Genomic DNA, 16731 nt, shown 5'->3' with positions numbered 1-16731 from the left:
CTTTGAAACAGGTATGTTGGTTTTGCGGACATCTGTCATCAAATGACATTTGTCTAGGAGGAGTTAAGTGGTGAGCTATGAAGTCGGGGCAGATAATGTAGTGTTCGGAGGGACTGGTTGTGTGGTTTTAGAATGGTGTGACTGGAAAAAGGATCAAGACTGAGACATTGAGTCTATCATTATTTCACTGTCACCCTTACTGGGGCTATAAGTGGCAAACTCCGTGTAAGCCCTTATCTTAGTAAATGCAGTGAGTCTACAAATATCAGTTCATTTGGGGAAGCAGATGCTGTCACTATTCCCATTTTGTGGGTGAAAAAACTGTGGCAGGAAATATGTTATATGGAAAACAGAGAGTAGGGGAGTCCAGGACACTCAGCTCTCAGCCACCAGAACCTATTCCTCTGGGGACTGTTGCCTGCTCCCAGATTGCACAAAGAAGGCAGGGGGAAAAGGAATCATGTGTCAGCTGGGTGTATCCTGGAAGCTCCAGTTGAGCACAGGTTCATATCCTGGGTCCCTCACAGCAGGGTCCGAGGTGGAACTGAAATGCAGGTGAGCGGAACAAGCCAACAGGAGCATCGCCTTGAGGACAGTGTTGTCTGTGCTGAGGTTTCTCACTTTAGGGATGCGAGAGCCACTAGCTGATGTGGTCTGTTCCTCATGGTGAGGACTTGTCTGGGTTTCTGTCCCGAGTCACAGGTGTTATGTGACAATGGAGAGATGGAGGATGGTTTCCTCCTGAGGCTCAAGTGTTGACAAAAATTCCTGGGTAGAGTGGGGAGCACTGGGCACACTGCTAGGGAGGGAAGGGAAGGGAAGAAAAGAGAAAGAAAGGAATTGGAAGGGGAGAAAAGGGAAGATAAAGGGAAGGGAAAGGGAGAGGAGGGGAGGAAAAGGTAGGAAAGGAGAGGAGAGGGGAGTGAGAGAAGAAGAGACAAGAGCAGGGGAATGTATGTTTTCCCTTTGGACCTCAAGTCTGCATTGGGGTGATCTCAGAGGCTGGGAGGAGTCTGAGCTGGCATCAGCTATGTGGGACCCCTACCTTCACAGGGAGCATGAGGAGATTTTCTCTCCTGTGGGGGTGTCCCAGCCCTGAGCCCTGTGAGGCCCAGAGTACTGGGGCTCTGCCTTGCCTGTTGGTCCTGGCTTCCTCCTCCCTCTCTCTCTTCCCAGCCCTAAGGAAATGGAGAGTCGCTCCCCCTGCCCTGTGCTCTGCCTGCTGGCCTTCCTGCTTCTCCTGCAGTTGCCCACCACGGGGTCTGTAGGTGAGTCTGTGCTGTGCTGCCATGTCTCCCCCAGGACCCCGAGCTTCAGGTCTCCAGTGGAGGTGGAGGCTCAGACTCAGATTCCACTCTCCCAGCTTCTCCCACTCCTGGTACTTGGACATTTTAAGCTGAGTTACTAAACCATAAAGTGAGGGGAAGCACCTTGACAATTCTCCAACGGGGTATTGACGTTTAAGTGACCTCTACACTGGTGTGGGGTGTGGTTTTGGAGTTAGGTGCACTGGACACCATCATTAACAGTACTGTCAGTCGCAGAGCCTCAATCAACACTTTAAAAACTTATCAAAACTGAAAATATCTTTTTCTCCATTATTTTTTCTCTCAATTTTATGTGTATGGAAAGTTCTGATCTGTCTTCCGTTTATTTCTTAAGGATGTTAGGAGTACAGGAACCCCTCTCTTCACAGAGCCCGTGTTCTAGGGGAGAGTGAACAGTGCAGCAGAGCACTGATTAGCTCTTCAGCTAGGGAGCTGTTTAGAGGAGACGATGGAGGCTCGGAGCAGGGGGGGCTGGGTGGGCAGGCAGGTTGGGGGAGGGGGCATGGGGCAGCCGTGTTCCCTGAATGTTGGAGTAGACAGTGATATTTGGGCAGCCATTGGAGGGGGGTGGGGAATGCCTGAGAGCTTCCCGTGGGCAGAGCAGAGGGTTTCCATGAAGGGACTAGTCCATGCATGCAGTGATGGTGACCTGGCCAGAGTGAGCAGAGGGACAGAAGCTGGAGGGTTCTGGAGTCTGGGTGGTCAGTGCAATGGGGCCCATGTGCCATGTGGGAACTGTAGAGACAACTCTGCTTAGGGCAGAGGAAAGTTGTGATTAGCTCAGATGAAAGGTCAGATGGGAGGGTGGAGACGGGGGGACAAAGGCAGATGAGGGGCTGGTCTTGCAGAAGTCATTCCAGGCCTCAGAAGGCCCCAGAATTCAGAAGAGGTTGGGAGATCCTCCTTAGTTTATTTTTTTATTTAAAAAATTGAGTTAAGGGGATGGAGCGATAGTACAGCATGTAGGGCGCTTGCCTTGAACGTGGCCAACCCGGGTTTGATTCCCAGCATCCCATATGGTCTCTTGAGCACCGCTAGGAGTAATTCCTGAGTACAGAGCCAGGAATAACTCCTGTGCATCGCCAGGTGTGACCCAAAAAGCAAAAAAAAAAAAAAAAAGAGTCAAAGTGAGATATACAGTTACAAAGTTGATCATGATTGGGTTTCAGTCCTGCGATGTTCCATCACTCGTCTCTTCACCAATGTACATTTTTCCACCACCAGTGTTTCCAGTTTCCTTCCCACCATGTCCCCTACTCCTGCCCCCATCCCTGCCTGCCTCTATGGCAGACACTGTTCTTCCCTCTTTCTTATTTTCCTTTTGAGCACTGTGTTAGGAATACTGTTACTGAAAGGGTATCACGTATATCAGTTTACCTTCTTTTTTTTTCTTTTTTGGGTCGCACCCGGCGATTTTCACGTGTTACTCCTGGCTTTGCACTCAGGTATCACGCCTGGCAGTGCTCAGGGGACCATATGGGATGTTCGGCATTCAACCCAGTTCAGGTTGAATATTTTGCTATTGCTCCAGACCCATCACTTTACCTTCTTTTAGCACCCAGTTCATGACCGGAGTGATCATTTCCAATTATCATTGTCATAATGGTCCCTTCTCTGTCCTAACTGCCCTCCCCCACAACTTGTGGCAGCTTCCATCATGGACTAGTCCTCCCGACCTGCGTTTCTACTGTTTTTGAGTATTATTCTTAAGCTATTTTTGTAAAAATATCTTGCAAATGAATTTGGTAACTGTCTGTCCCTCTCCCTCTGACTTTTTTCACTCAGCATGTTTTTTTCTCGGAGAGATCCTCCTTATTTAACAAGCAATGATTTGGGCTCCTGTGAGTGGCAGAGTGGGGGCAGGTGTTTAATGAAATGCTATAGAACTCTAGTTTTTAGTGTAGATGTAATTTTTAAAATTTTTTTGCTTTTTGTTTTCTGTATCATACCTGACAATGCACAGGGGTTACTCCTGGCTCTGCACTCTGGACATACTCCTGGCGATGCTTGGGGTACCATATGGGATGCTGGGGATTATCCTGGGTTGGCAGCGTGCAAGGCAAATGTCCTACTCGCTGTACTAGAGCTCCAGCCCCGAGTGTAGATGTAATTTAACTGAGGAGAAAGACAGGGGCACAAATGATCAGGTTAGAGGTGGGAGCGGAACAGATCCTGTTGTGAATGTCAGAGTTCTCACCCTGACAGCTATGCCCTCTGCTCAGTTTTATTTCTTTTTCGAGCCATACCCAAGGTGAGGGACCACTCCCCTGGGGTGTGTGTGGGAACCATACAGAGCGGGAATGTTCCTGGGGATCCTGCATACAATGTATGAGTCCAGCCCTTTGTGCTATTTCTCTGCTACAATTTTCATTCTGTCCAATGATTGGTGATATAATAGCTGTGATATTAAAAATGTGCCCTCTGGAACATCAACCAGCATCCCAAGGGGCTAGAGGATAGTAACCTGGATAAGGTGTGTGATTTCACATAACTGACTGGGTTTCTGTCCTTGATACTGCATCTGGTCTCCTGAGCTTCACCAGGGCGTATCCATAAATGCAGGGCCAGGAATAATCCTGAGCATTGCTGGGTGTGGTCGCCTGCCCCCACCTCCCTACAGTATCCTGGGAACTACTTTTTTCTGTGCATCCTTGGTCACACCCCAGACTTATAGAATCCATGTGTGACTGGGAACCGAGAACCAGCAATTTGTTTGCCAGCCCCTGGTGCTTCTGATGCATATGGAAAACTTGAGATCCACTGAATCAGAGTCCTGTATAAAGACTCTGCTGGGATGGTGACTTAGGTGGGACTCTCTGTCATCACTTCTGGCTCACAAATTGCAGACTGCAGGTCTTATCCAAATCTGAATCATTATTACTCCATGCTCCAGCCTGGGGTCTTCTCATCGGGATCTGCTCCAGCTCTCCTGGCTCCTACTCTGTGGTGTATCTCCTGCCCTGGGTGAGCAGTCCCCCAGCCTTTCACTCCCATGTCTGTGTCCACAGAGGAGTTCCTGGTGATTGGCCCCTCGGACCCTATTATTGCTGTGGTGGGAGGCGACATCACACTGCCCTGTCGTGTGTCCCCGGCCATGAATGTTGAGAACATGGAGCTGAGGTGGTTCCGCTCCAAGTTCTCGGAAGCTGTGTTCATCTACCAAAACCATCAGGAGGAGACGGAGGAGCAGCTGGCCCAGTACAGGGGGCGAACCTCCCTGGAGACGGACCTCCTTTCCCAGGGGGAGGGTAACATGCACATCCACAAGGTCCAGGTTTCGGATGCTGGAAGGTATACATGCTTCTTCAGAAAGGGAAGCTTCTATAAGGAGGCTGGTTTGGAGCTGAGGGTGGCAGGTAGGTGACTCGATCTACATTCTAAAATCCTTGAGTGCTTTAGTTGACAGGAACTTCAGAGACCAAGAAAATCATTTAAAATTTTTATTTTAATGTAGAAAAAAGCCACAACTGTTGATGAAATTCTATAATTAAAATGGATTAGATAACATAGTTGAAATACTAAAATTACTTGTTCTAGAAAATCCATTTATGTATCATTGCTATATCTGATTGCAGGGCTGCTAAGTCCTTGTCTAAGGATTTAGGAGGTGTCTTGCAAATGCATATGTGGCCATGTAGTCCAGAGACATCAGGATCTATGGTTTGCATCAAAGAGATCACATGGTGGCAGTTGTGGGAGGTGGGTGTATCTGCCAAAGTGTCCAGAAGTATGGGAGGTTAGGGAGAGGCTACCACCCCGACTCTGAAAACAACACCAGAGTTCGAAGTCTGGGCACTGGGTACCTGAAGTTATTTGCAGATTGGCTTCTTTGCAGAGAATGTGTGTGAAGCGGTGGAGTTGAGCCTTTGGCATGTCTGTAGTGGTGGGGTGAGGTGCTGTTGCAGAGCATTTGCTGGGCCTGCCCACTTCCCATGAGTGCTCTAGAGTTTCAGCTGCGGGGACTGGTGATTCCATAAAGTTTAGCTGCTTGGTGTGCATCTCCTGGGAGACTGAGCTGGGATTTTATGCAGCAGGGCTGTCAGCTGTAGAGTTTTTGAATGGGGGAAAAACCATACCTGAAAGTATGAGGGATACCCCCAGCTGGCAGAGCTAGGACACTGGGAAACTCTCATATGCAAAACATGCACTCTAGTCTTTTGAACCATCTCTGTGACCCCCAGAATTCCAACCCTCTCAGGCCCCAACTGGCTGTTGTGGTGGGGGAGGGGATTTCCAGAGCATGGGTACTAGGAAAGCTATGTGGTGCTAGGACAAACCAGGATCCTATGAAGGATAAGCCTGAGCTCCAGCCCTTTGCTCTATCTCTCTGACTCCAGAACTAGAATTCTAAGAATGATAGAAATGTGAGGAATGTTTTAGTGATAATACTCAGGGATGTAATTATTAGGAGGGACTCAGGGACAGTGCTATTACTATATGTAATATTTTGGTGCTAGTGAGTATATATTTTAATGTCAATTTGAATTAAAAATTTTTTTTTTTTTGCTTTTTGGGTCACACCTGGTGATGCTCAGGGATTACTCCTGGCAGTGCTTGGGGGACCATATGGGATGCTGGGAATCAAACCCGGTTGGTCATGTGCAAGGCAAACCCGCTGTGCTATCACTCCAGCCCCTTTTAAAATTATTTTTTTAAAAATTGAATCACAGAGAGATACACAGTTACAAAGTCGTTCATGATTGGATTTCAGTCATAAAATGTTCCAACACCTGTCCCTTCCAAGTGTATGTTTCCTACCACCAGTCTCCCCATTTCCCCTCTGCCTGCATCTATGGCAGGAACTTTTCTTCCTCTTCTTTCTCTCTCTGGCCTTTATGGTATGCAATACAGATGCCGAAAGGCTAACTTTATGTAATTTTAAAGTGTTTTAGCATGATGCAGCTGGAGTGGAAGAAAGATGTCCTGGGAGATGTATGAGGTAGAAAGGGTGGAGGATGAGAATGGAATGAATCTGCTATGAAATTCTTCCTCCCATTCTCTAGTCCTTGAACCTTCTCCCTGCTCAGCTGGGGAGAAGTGCTCTGCCTCAGTGCCACCCTTGTCCCTTGTCCCTTCTCTCTGTGCCTGGTGATGGGGCAGATGCTGTCACTTGGGGGCGGGTGGTGGGAGTAGGTAGCCTCCCACACAACTCCCAGATGCAGACTGGCTTGAGGGCTTGTGTGCTTGCTCAGATCCAGCCTCCTACCATCCCTCTCCCCTGCAGGTGTGAACTCTGCCCCCGAGGTGCACATCACAGGGATCGAGGAGGATGGGGTCCGCGTGGTGTGCAGGGGGGCAGGCTGGTTTCCCAAACCCCAGGTGCAGTGGAGAGACTCGAGCGGGGGGAAGTTTCTGGCCTTCTCAGAGACCCAGGCCCTGGACGCTGAGGGGCTGTTCAGCGTGGAGGCGGCGCTGGTGGTGAGAGACAGCGCCATGGGGAACGTGACCTGCTCCATCCTCAATCCCATCCTGGGCCAGGAGAAGGCCATAGCCATTTTCATCCCAGGTGGGCTCTGCTGCACTCTCCCATGTGGATAGGGGAGCAGGAGGGAAGGGTGGACATTCCTCGGGGAGCTGGGCTGGGCTGTCCTGGCTGTGCCCTCACGGGGCATTCTGGGGGGCTACAGAGCCCTTCTTTCCCAAGGCCTCTCCATGGAAGCTGGTCTGTGTGGTGTGTGTGACTTTGCTAACGTTCCTGATCCTCGGTGCTGCCTATTACACCAGGAGAGAACGTTCCATAAAGGTGCAGGAGAGGCAGCAACGAAAGAAGTGGCACCAGGATCGGGAGGAGGATGAGCAGGCAAAGCAGGCTGCACTGAAGGCCATAGGTAAGTCAGGACAGGCCCAGGCCCAGAGTGACCCAAGGACTGTGGGTAAGAGTCCTGCGCTTCAGCTCCAGGATTGCAGAGCAAGTGGCCCAGGAGTCCCCAGAGGGTGGAGTTACCCACAGACCCCAATGGGTTTGGAGTGGAATTTTGTGATATAGATTTTTTTTGGTGGATTTTGCAGGCCCGCAGTTTTCTGTTCTTCAGGTAAGGGAGTTCATGCCTTTATTTTTTGTTTTCTTTCAGATGAATTGCAGGCAGATTTAGGTAAGTTTTGCTTTTCTTCAACTCCCTGAGTCTTCTTCCTGGGAGATCTTGTGGTTCTGAGCTCACCTGTTCCTGTTGCCTTTCAGACCAGAGGAAGACTGAGTACTTGGCTGGTGAGTGGTGATCCAGGTCTCATCTGTGCCCGGCTGTTTCTCATTCTGTGTGTGCTGGGGACACACATGTGGTCATTACAGGAGCCAGATAACTAAATGGTGATATTATGAATTTAGGAGCATGACTCCTGCCCTTCCCTCATAACAGCACCCAGGGAGAGCCTGTCCCCTGCGGCCTCTAATGTGATGGTCAAATAGTGATGGAAGACGGCCAAGTAGTGATGGGAGACCATCAATTAGTGAGGTCAAATAGCTGGGGACTTGGCTCAGCAGGCGTGGGATCGTGGTAGGATGGTGGCTCCAATGCTGCAGAGTAGTGCTGTTGCCTTAGAAAGTTCACTGCCCCAGAACTGACCTCATCTCTTCCCTTAATCCTTTCCCCTTTTATTTCTCTAGTATCTTTTCAAGAGAAAAACTGAATATAAAATTTAATGCATAAAAATAACTATGGAACAGTTAATGTCTTATTCTCTTGAATATTTGAACACATAGTATAATCTACAAAGTCTTAGTGGCAAACTTGAACAAAGGTAGCAGAAGCATGTATTACAATTTGAAGCTAAGGCAGCTAGTCACAACAGGAGAGTGGTGGGGCCAGCCTGTCATGCAGGCTTCCTAACCAGTGTCCTGACCTGTGTCTGCACATGCAGGAGCTCCCCAACTCCAGAACCCCCCCTTCTGTCATCCTGACATTGTAGATACTGTAACTGTCAGAGAGGGCGAGGTGGGGTGCTGGACTGTAGCCTGGGCTGGGCAGGCTGGTTGACTGAGCTCTCACCCGTGTGTTCTTTTTCAGCCTGGAGGAAGGCCCAGCTGTACGCAGGTAGGTGCTCTAAGTGTCCTATGACTCCTCACTTCTCTCCCTTCTCTATTCAAGGACCCCACGGCAGGAAGGAGTCACTGTCAGTTTTGTAACCTCCATCTAGGGGCTTCCGGGACTGTCTCTGGGGCACAGATCTGCCTTCTCTGACTCCTCTACTTAAGGTCATGTTAGTGTGAGTAGCCCCCTTGGAAAATACCTTGTTTTTTAATTTCTTCTCTTCTCCCATAGTTTTCATACACAAATGCAATGGATTTCTGTAGGCAGTTTCTAATATCTCTACAGGAAGTTCATTGTTCCTAAGAGTATATTTTACATTTATTAAAGAGTTATATGAATTAATCCAACTGTTTTTGCATCCATCTAAACAAAAGAGACAGAAAGTTCTCTGAATGAACATATCTCAGTGGATGTGTCACAAATTTACACCCCAACTGTGCTGAAAATATTATTTCCTTCATTCTTGTTCTTGGGAGACAACAATGCCCCCACAGAAGACATATCAAGATTCTGCATCATATGCAATCTTTGCAATGGTCAGTGATCTTTTACTCTTTCCAGGAGGATTGTGAAGGCCAGAGGAGATTATGTGTCACTGGGTCAGTGTGGGACAGAGATACCTCTGCTCCTTTAGTCCTTTTAAGTCCTCACTTGGAAGATTACTTCAACTGCTTGTTAAGACCCTTAGATTGGTTTTGGGGGAGTAGAGGTAGATTCCATATACCTCTTTTGGGAACTCCCTACTAAATATCCATGTGAAATCCTTGGTTTCAATCATTTGTCTCTAACCAGACATATTTCTCTCATGTAACTTTTTCTCATGTTGGAGGTAGCATATGTGGGTATAATAGTCCTTTTCTCTGCTGCCATTATGAATTCCCAGAAATTTATGGCATAAAGCAAAATATTTTCTATTTTCTTGCTCTGCAAGTCATACTCCAGCAAAGCGTGGCTAGGGCTGTGTCCTGTTTATGAAGGCTATTATCTCTCTCCCCTTCCTTTTTTTTTCTTTTTTTGGGCCACACCCAGTAGTCCTTAGGGCTTACTCCTGGTTTTCTGCTCCCAGATCACTCCTAGCAGAGCTTGAATGATCACGTGGGTGCTAGGGATAGAATTAGGATTGACCGTATACAAGGCAAGTGTTTTACCTCCTGTGCTATCACTTTGGCTCCTTATTTTTTTATCATGGTTTACAGTAAGATTAATATATATGCTTTAGAATGCATACAGTAAAACTGACCATTTCCACCACCAAAGTGCGAATATCCCTCCACCACTGTCCGTAAATGCTTTTTGTCCTGGGGAAGTTGTCCTTTCCTTTTTCTAGAGGACATTTTTGTTTGTGACCCATTTTCATTTGCAGACCAGCAGCACAGACATATCTGACCCTGAATCTGGGGGTCACATCTCGTTGTCATATTCTTGACATGGTTTTGCTTTTAGTTACTGGTTTTGGCATATCGAATACACAACGGATAGCTTGCCAAGCTCTGCTGTGCGGGCGGAATACTCTCGGTAGCTTGCCAGGCTTTCCGAGAGGGATAGAGGCTTTTGGGGCGACCTCTAATCGCCCTCGTAGGTGTTACCATATTTGAACCCTATCAAATATGGTAGGGCAATTCCAGAAGATGGGTATTTAGTGTCTTATGATGGGTCTGGAAAGCATCCTGAAGTGTGGTGGCGGTTGGGTAGTGGAGGTAGTGTCGGTAATGGAGGTCTGCCAGTGGGGTATTTATCTGGTCCCAGTAGGGGTACGGTGGGTCTTCTGTGTGCAATCCGATCCCTGGGTCTCTAGTGGTTGGTAGGAGCAGACAGGGCAGGGTAGGGTTGGGCTCCTGATTAGAATCCCTTTGTCACCTAAGGTTGGTGGGAGCAAGCAGAGAATCTCTGTCCCTGGGTCCGTTGAGCCTGGAGTCCAAGGTCTCAGAGAGTTCCGCTTATCTTGTTCTGTGGGTCCCCAGTCATGCGTGAGTCTCAGCCGGAGCTGCCACGCGGGTCCAGAAAGCGTCCTGGAGTGTGGCAGCGGCTGGGTAGTGGAGGTAGTGTCGGTAAACCAGTAACTACAATGGGTCTCATTCACCTGACCCTGAAGGCTTCACCAACATGGCAGTATTGAGAAGGATGAGAAAGGAGAGGCCGATAAAATCTCAAGGCTGAACTAGGCTGCCACAACAAAGGAAGACAAAAATGATCATCTGTACCTTCAGTGCACGTACGTTAGCATCAGATGCATCCATCATGGACCTGATGGTACAAGCGTGAAAGATCAAGTATGACATCATTGGTCTGACTGAGACAAGAAGGCACCAATCTCATCATGCCGTTTTTGACACTGGAGAAGAATTGTTCCTTGGAACATGTGATAAAAGAGGTGTCGAAGGCATCGGTGTCCTTGTCAACACAAACTTGGCCATGAGCATTGATTCATTCGAAAGTCTAACAACCCGAATCAGACATTTACATTTGAATAGATATGGTTCACTGCCGGCAGTTTCTATCATTGTTGTCTACGCAGCAACATCTAATTATGATGAAGGAGAAATTGAGAAGTTCTACATGGAGCTGGAGAAGTTCTATAAAGAAGACCACACCTTCTACAAGATCATTGTGGGTGATTTTAATGCCAAGATAGGACCAAGAAGATCAGCTGAAGAACTTCACATCGGGACCCATGGCCTAGAATGGAATGAAAAAGGTGAGAGACTGAGTTCATCATGTCCACCAAGACCATCCATGGAAACTCACAGTTCCAGAAGGCAGAATCTAAATGTTGGACATGGGAGTCTCCCAGTGGATGATTCCACAACGAAATAGACCACAACATATTCAATCAAAGGTTTTGACTGACCGATGTCGCTGTTGTCCCAAAATTCCGAACGGGATTGGACCACCATCTCCTTCGTGCAAAATTCTACTTCACAGAGCGGGGAGAAAGGGCTGCAAAGTTTAAAAAGAGAACTCCCAGAACGACCACCAACTGGGAGCTCTTTGGCACTATTGCAGCAACATGGGAAGATGCCATTGTTGACAACACAGACGAGGAATACAATCGACTGGTTCAGCACCTCCATGATTGTGCGAGGAACACCAAGAGAGAGAGCCACAAAAAAACGCCTGTCTTTGAAAACTCTTGAGCTTATTCGCCAGCGTGGTTTGGCGCATGCCTCAGGCAACCGCAAGCTAACGTCTGGGCTCGCAAAGCAGTGCAGAGATGCGATCAAGGAAGACCTCAAAGAGAGAAGAGCAGAAGTTCTGGTAGATGAGGCAGAAGCCGGGAAAAGTATTCGTAACGCCCGCCTGTCCTTCGCCAACTACAAGACCAAGATGACTGCCCTCCGACGTCCTGATGGATCCATCACATCCTCCAGAACGGCAATGGAGAAGATTATCCATGACTTCTACTCAAATCTCTTCGATAGTCATGTCCACTTGCCGACATACCAAATTCCACAAGATGGATATGTCGTTCCCAATGTTCTCCCTTCCGAAATCCGACACACCATTTCTTCAGTAAAGAAACAAACAGCACCTGGCCCAGACAAGGTCAGACCTGAACACCTGAAGAACCTGCCGTCAGTACTCATCAATACACTGGCTCGGCTCTTCACACGTTACCTGTCTGAATGCAAGGTTCCGTCCCAATGGAAAACCAGCAGGACTGTACTACTGTTCAAGAAGGGAGATATCCATGACTTTGGCAACTATCGCCCAATCTGCCTATTGTCTGTCATCTACAAGTTGTTCACTCGAGTCATCCTAAATAGGATTGGCAGAACACTAGATGAAGGAAAAGCATGCGAGCAAGCCAGGTTCCACAAAGGATTCAGCACCATCGACCATATCCACACGATAACCAAGCTCACTGAGGTTTCTCGGGAGTTCAAGATGCCGCTGTGTCTAATGTTCATTGATTTAATGAAGGCCTTTGATTCTGTTGAGATGGAAGCGGTCATTGAAGCCCTAGTCAATCAGGGCATTCAAGCTCAACATCAAGGTCCTCCGTGAGCTGTATTATGGATTTACTACCAGGATCTCACCGTTCTACAAAGAAGTAATCATTGATGTCAAGAGAGGAGTTCGGCAGGGTGATACCATTTCACTAAAACTCTTCAGTGCCACCCTTGGGAACATCATGAGACGACTGGAATGGGAAGGAATGGGAGTGAAGATAGATGGTCGGCAACTACACCACCTCCGCTTTGCTGATGACATTGTTTTAATAGCACCAAACATCAGCCAAGCGGCACAAATGCTGGCTGACTTTGACCGTGAGTGTGGAAAGGTCGGACTACAGCTGAATCTTACAAAGACAATGTTTATGAAAAACAGCTTCGTTCCTGACACCCCATTCGCTCTCAATGGAACGACCATCTCCGAATGCAACAGCTATGTGTACCTAGGTCAAGAAGTCAACATGACAAATGACCTGGCCCCCGAGCTGCACAGGAGGAAGAGAGCGGCTTGAAACGCCTTCAAGAACGTCAAAGAAATAGCCAAGAGGACGAAGAACCTCTGGCTCTGGGCACATCTCTTTGATTTCACTGTTCTTTCTGCATTAACATATGCCTCAGACACCTGGGCCCTACGCAAACAGAATGAGAACGCTATTTGGGTCTCCCAAAGAGGAATTGAAAGAGCTATGCTTGGAATATCACATTTCACTCAAATGAGAGAAAGAATTCAGAATTCCGACTTCCGTCGACGATCAAGAATCAGGGATGCTGTCTCGTTTGCCAAGGTGTCAAAAATCAGATGGGCTGGTCACGTAATGAGATTTAAAGATGACCGCTGGACTAGAGCTGTTATCGACTGGATTCCATGGGATTTTAAAAGACCGCATGGCCGTCCACCTACCAGATGGTCAGACTTCTTCATCAAGATCATGAATGATCGGTTTGAGGCTCTTCATGTTCCTAGAGTGAACAGACGCCATTGGGCTACACTAGCACACGACAGGGACAAATGGAGACGTTACTGGTCCCCGCTTGAGCAAATCGATGATTAACGGGAAGTCAAGTGATCAAGTGATCAAGGTTTTGCTTTTAAGAGTTCTTGTGATTAATTCTGTATTACTCAGGATGATGTCTCCATCTCGATGTTTATAATCTTATTTTTTTCCCCTTCTTTTTCCTGAGTCTCCCAAGCAGTGCACAGAAGCTGGGGGTCTCCTCCCAGCCAAGGGCCTGGGTCCCTCCTGGGCATGCGCAGCTAGAAACAGCCCCTAGACAGCTGGTTTTCAACCCCTGATCTGCGTGGGACGGGCACAGAGGCCCAGCTCTGGGCAACAAAGCTGAACGGCTCCAATTCCAACAGGTACAGCCCGCCCCCAAGGGCCTGGGTCCCTCCTGGGCACGCGCAGCTAGAAACAGCCCCTAGACAGCCGGTTTTCAACCCCTGATCTGCGTGGGACGGGCACAGAGGCCCAGCTCTGGGCAACAAAGTTGAACGGCTCCAATTAATTTTTTTTTATGGAATTAACATTTTTCACATACCTTGGGGTTTTAAGACATGGGTTTCTCTGGGATTCTACTGTGACACTGTTACTCCTGGAAGCTTTCTAGATCTGGGAAAGACTTGGAAAATAAAGTGACTAGATCCAGTTTTGTTTAATTTAGTTCTCTTTTGTCTCTTTGGGATGTTCCCCCCCCCACCTCCTCACTAAAGGGGTAGACAAATAATTAATGTCATTCCTCTCATTGAATGTGTGTGTCTCCCTGCTTTGAATCTTCTTCCCTTGAAACGATCTCAATTGCCTCTTAACTGGATAAGATAAATCTTTTGTTGTATTCTGAGTTTCCTTCACTTATGGATTAAGTGAAACTCAGGCAAGTTGTAATTTTCTCCTTCTATTGTTTAGAGAAAACTTAGAGATCCAGAACAATCTTTCTAAGTTCTTTATAAGTAAAGTGTGGCCTAGAAAATATTGATTTCTTAATTTTTTTCCAAGAAATTCACTTTTCAGGATAAGCATGTCTATGTGCTTGATAAGCAAAGATCGATATCATATATGGGTAATTACATTTCTGTTTCTCATACTGAGAGATATTTATACAGTCTCTCAATTCCTGGGTATTGAGCTTTTGGGTTTATCCTTAATAAAGACCTTGGTGCATAATGAGTTTGCGTGTGTGTGTGTGTGTGTGTGTGTGTGTGTGTGAGTGTGCATGCATGCACCTAAATGTGTCAAAAGTGTATATAAAAGAACCTGTTGAATGTTTTCATAATGTTCCTAATATTACTTCATCATGATATTTCAGATATGTACTTAATGTATAGTGTCTACAAATCTCTGACATGAATATGTGTATGTGTGTGTGTTTCTTACAGATTGGCGCAAGAACATTTTCCAGACCTGTGAGTGACTTGTTCTTTCTGGGAGGTCCTACTGATGCTACCCACACACACAACTCTGGCCTTATTTCATCTCTCTGTGGAGACACGAATGAGTGGTGGTGGGTGGAGGGTGGTAGGTGTGACTTATATGGAGGCTAAAGCAGTTTCATGGAGTTCACACTGATCCTTAAGAGCCTTGTGACATATTTAACATCTAATCCCAAATCAGTCTTGTGGTTCCTTTTCTTGCTTAGAGGACTGATGTCACAATCTCCTCATTTCAGGAGGCTCATTTCTCCATAACTTGTAGTTCAGTGTCTGGGGTGAGGTGGCAGTCTGCCCCTGTTCTGCATCAGGGGAGACTCAGAACATGACTGATGCTTCTCTCTGCAGGGCCTGTCACTCTGGATCCAGGATCTGCCCATCCCAACATTGTTGTCTCTCCCAAGAATACAAGTCTTACCTTGAAGGACACTGCCGCTGCTTCAGAATTATTAGACAGATGTAGCATCTTAGGCCTTGAGGGCATCACATCAGGGCGCCGTTGCTGGGAGGTGGAAATCAGGAATGGAAACAACAGCACTTGGTGCCTGGGGGTCTGTAGAGAAGACGCAAAAAGGACAGGCTGGTACCAAGAGTCTCCACAAAGGGGGTTCTGGGTTGTGGGGAATGGTGAAGATGGATTTCGTGCTTTTAATACTTCTTACACTCCTCTGTCCCTTTGTCAGGTTCCCCACAGGCTGGGGGTTTTCCTGGACCCAGAGGGAGGGGATGTCTCCTTCTATAATATGGATAATGGCTCCCACATTTACTCCTTCTCTCAGACTTCCTTCTCTGGTACCATCTTTCCATACTTCATGATTTTTTCAGGGAAGGTGTCCATGACCATCAGCTCCATGGTGCATGGGCATGATCTCCCTGTACCCCTTAACAGTTTTCCGTCTTCTCAGAAGGATTCTGTGAGCTCAGACTCTGGTGTGAATGGTGCTCCCCGAGGACCTGCATCTGCATTATTACCCTGAAACCCTGAACTTATGTCCCCAGCAGTGTCTCTCCTATTTCTGGTGACTTTTTCTGGAACTGCAGACCCTATGCCAGATACCTCTGAGTGAGTCCTGGGAGTTCTGGTGTCTTTCTCTCCTGCTCTGGATAAAGACTTGATTTTAGTAGGGGAGATATTATTTTTGTTTATGAAAATAGGTTATGGAATTTTTATACCTTTGGATAAGAATGTCTGTGAACTGAATTACTTTGCAGAATGAAAGGAGATTGACTCTATCCAGCTTAAATTTCTGCAGAGAAACTGAGACCAAAGTGGTTGTGGTTCCTCAGCTGGTTATCTGGGATCTGTGGTCTCAGTAGAAAATTGGTCATCTATTTTTTCCTGGGAATAAATAAAACATAGTAGAGGAATCTCATATTTTCCTCTATTTTCTATTCAGACATCTATGTTTCCAACTACAGTACTTTTTTGTTAATATGAAAAACTGATGCTTTGTTGATTTATGGAGTTCAGGTGAAGGAACCGGCTTCCCCTCTTGTCAACATTAGATGGAAAAAGGAGAGCTGCTCATCTGGGGAATATAAAGTAATATAACGGGAGTTGAACACCCAGAATACTTGAGATAAGTACCAGGAGGTCTTCTCCATGGCTTGGAAGCCGGCAGCACATCATGAGGGAAAAGGCAGCTCAGATAGAGAAGGGAACACCAAGTAAAGGTTGGTTGGAGGACTCACTCGGGATGCGAGATGTGTGCTGAAAGTAGACTATAAACTGAACACGATGGCCACTCAATACCTCTATTGCAAACTCTAACACCCTAAAGGAAAGAGTGAGCAAAAGGGTATGCCCTGCCACAGGGATGGAGTGGGGTGGAATCATTGGTGGTGGAGAATGGGCACTGATGGAGGGATGGGTACTCAATCATTGAATAACTGAAAACCGAGCACGAAAGTCTGTAAGTCTAAAATGTACCTCATAGTGTTTCACTAATAAAAAAAATTAAAAAAAGAAGAGAGCTGCTACCAAATGAAGGTGTGACTCA

General features: G+C 47.0%; 1 protein-coding gene across 1 annotated transcript; it reads left to right on the top strand.

Moving 5' to 3' along the window:
• The first annotated feature begins 1186 nt into the window (after positions 1 to 1186).
• Positions 1187 to 15708, top strand: LOC130036014 (butyrophilin-like protein 1). The gene is made up of 9 exons (XM_056127975.1): positions 1187 to 1268; positions 4337 to 4684; positions 6553 to 6834; positions 6956 to 7156; positions 7400 to 7420; positions 7507 to 7533; positions 8330 to 8356; positions 14681 to 14707; positions 15080 to 15708. The coding sequence occupies exons 1-9, from the start codon at positions 1187 to 1189 to the stop codon at positions 15706 to 15708; spliced, it is 1644 nt and encodes a 547-aa protein (XP_055983950.1).
• The last annotated feature ends 1023 nt before the right edge of the window (positions 15709 to 16731 follow it).

The sequence above is a fragment of the Sorex fumeus genome, unplaced genomic scaffold (genome assembly GCF_029834395.1).
Source record: "Sorex fumeus unplaced genomic scaffold, SorFum_2.1 ptg000063l, whole genome shotgun sequence".
In the NCBI taxonomy this organism is placed as follows: Eukaryota; Metazoa; Chordata; class Mammalia; order Eulipotyphla; family Soricidae; genus Sorex; species Sorex fumeus.
This window is presented reverse-complemented; position numbering and strand designations above follow the sequence as displayed.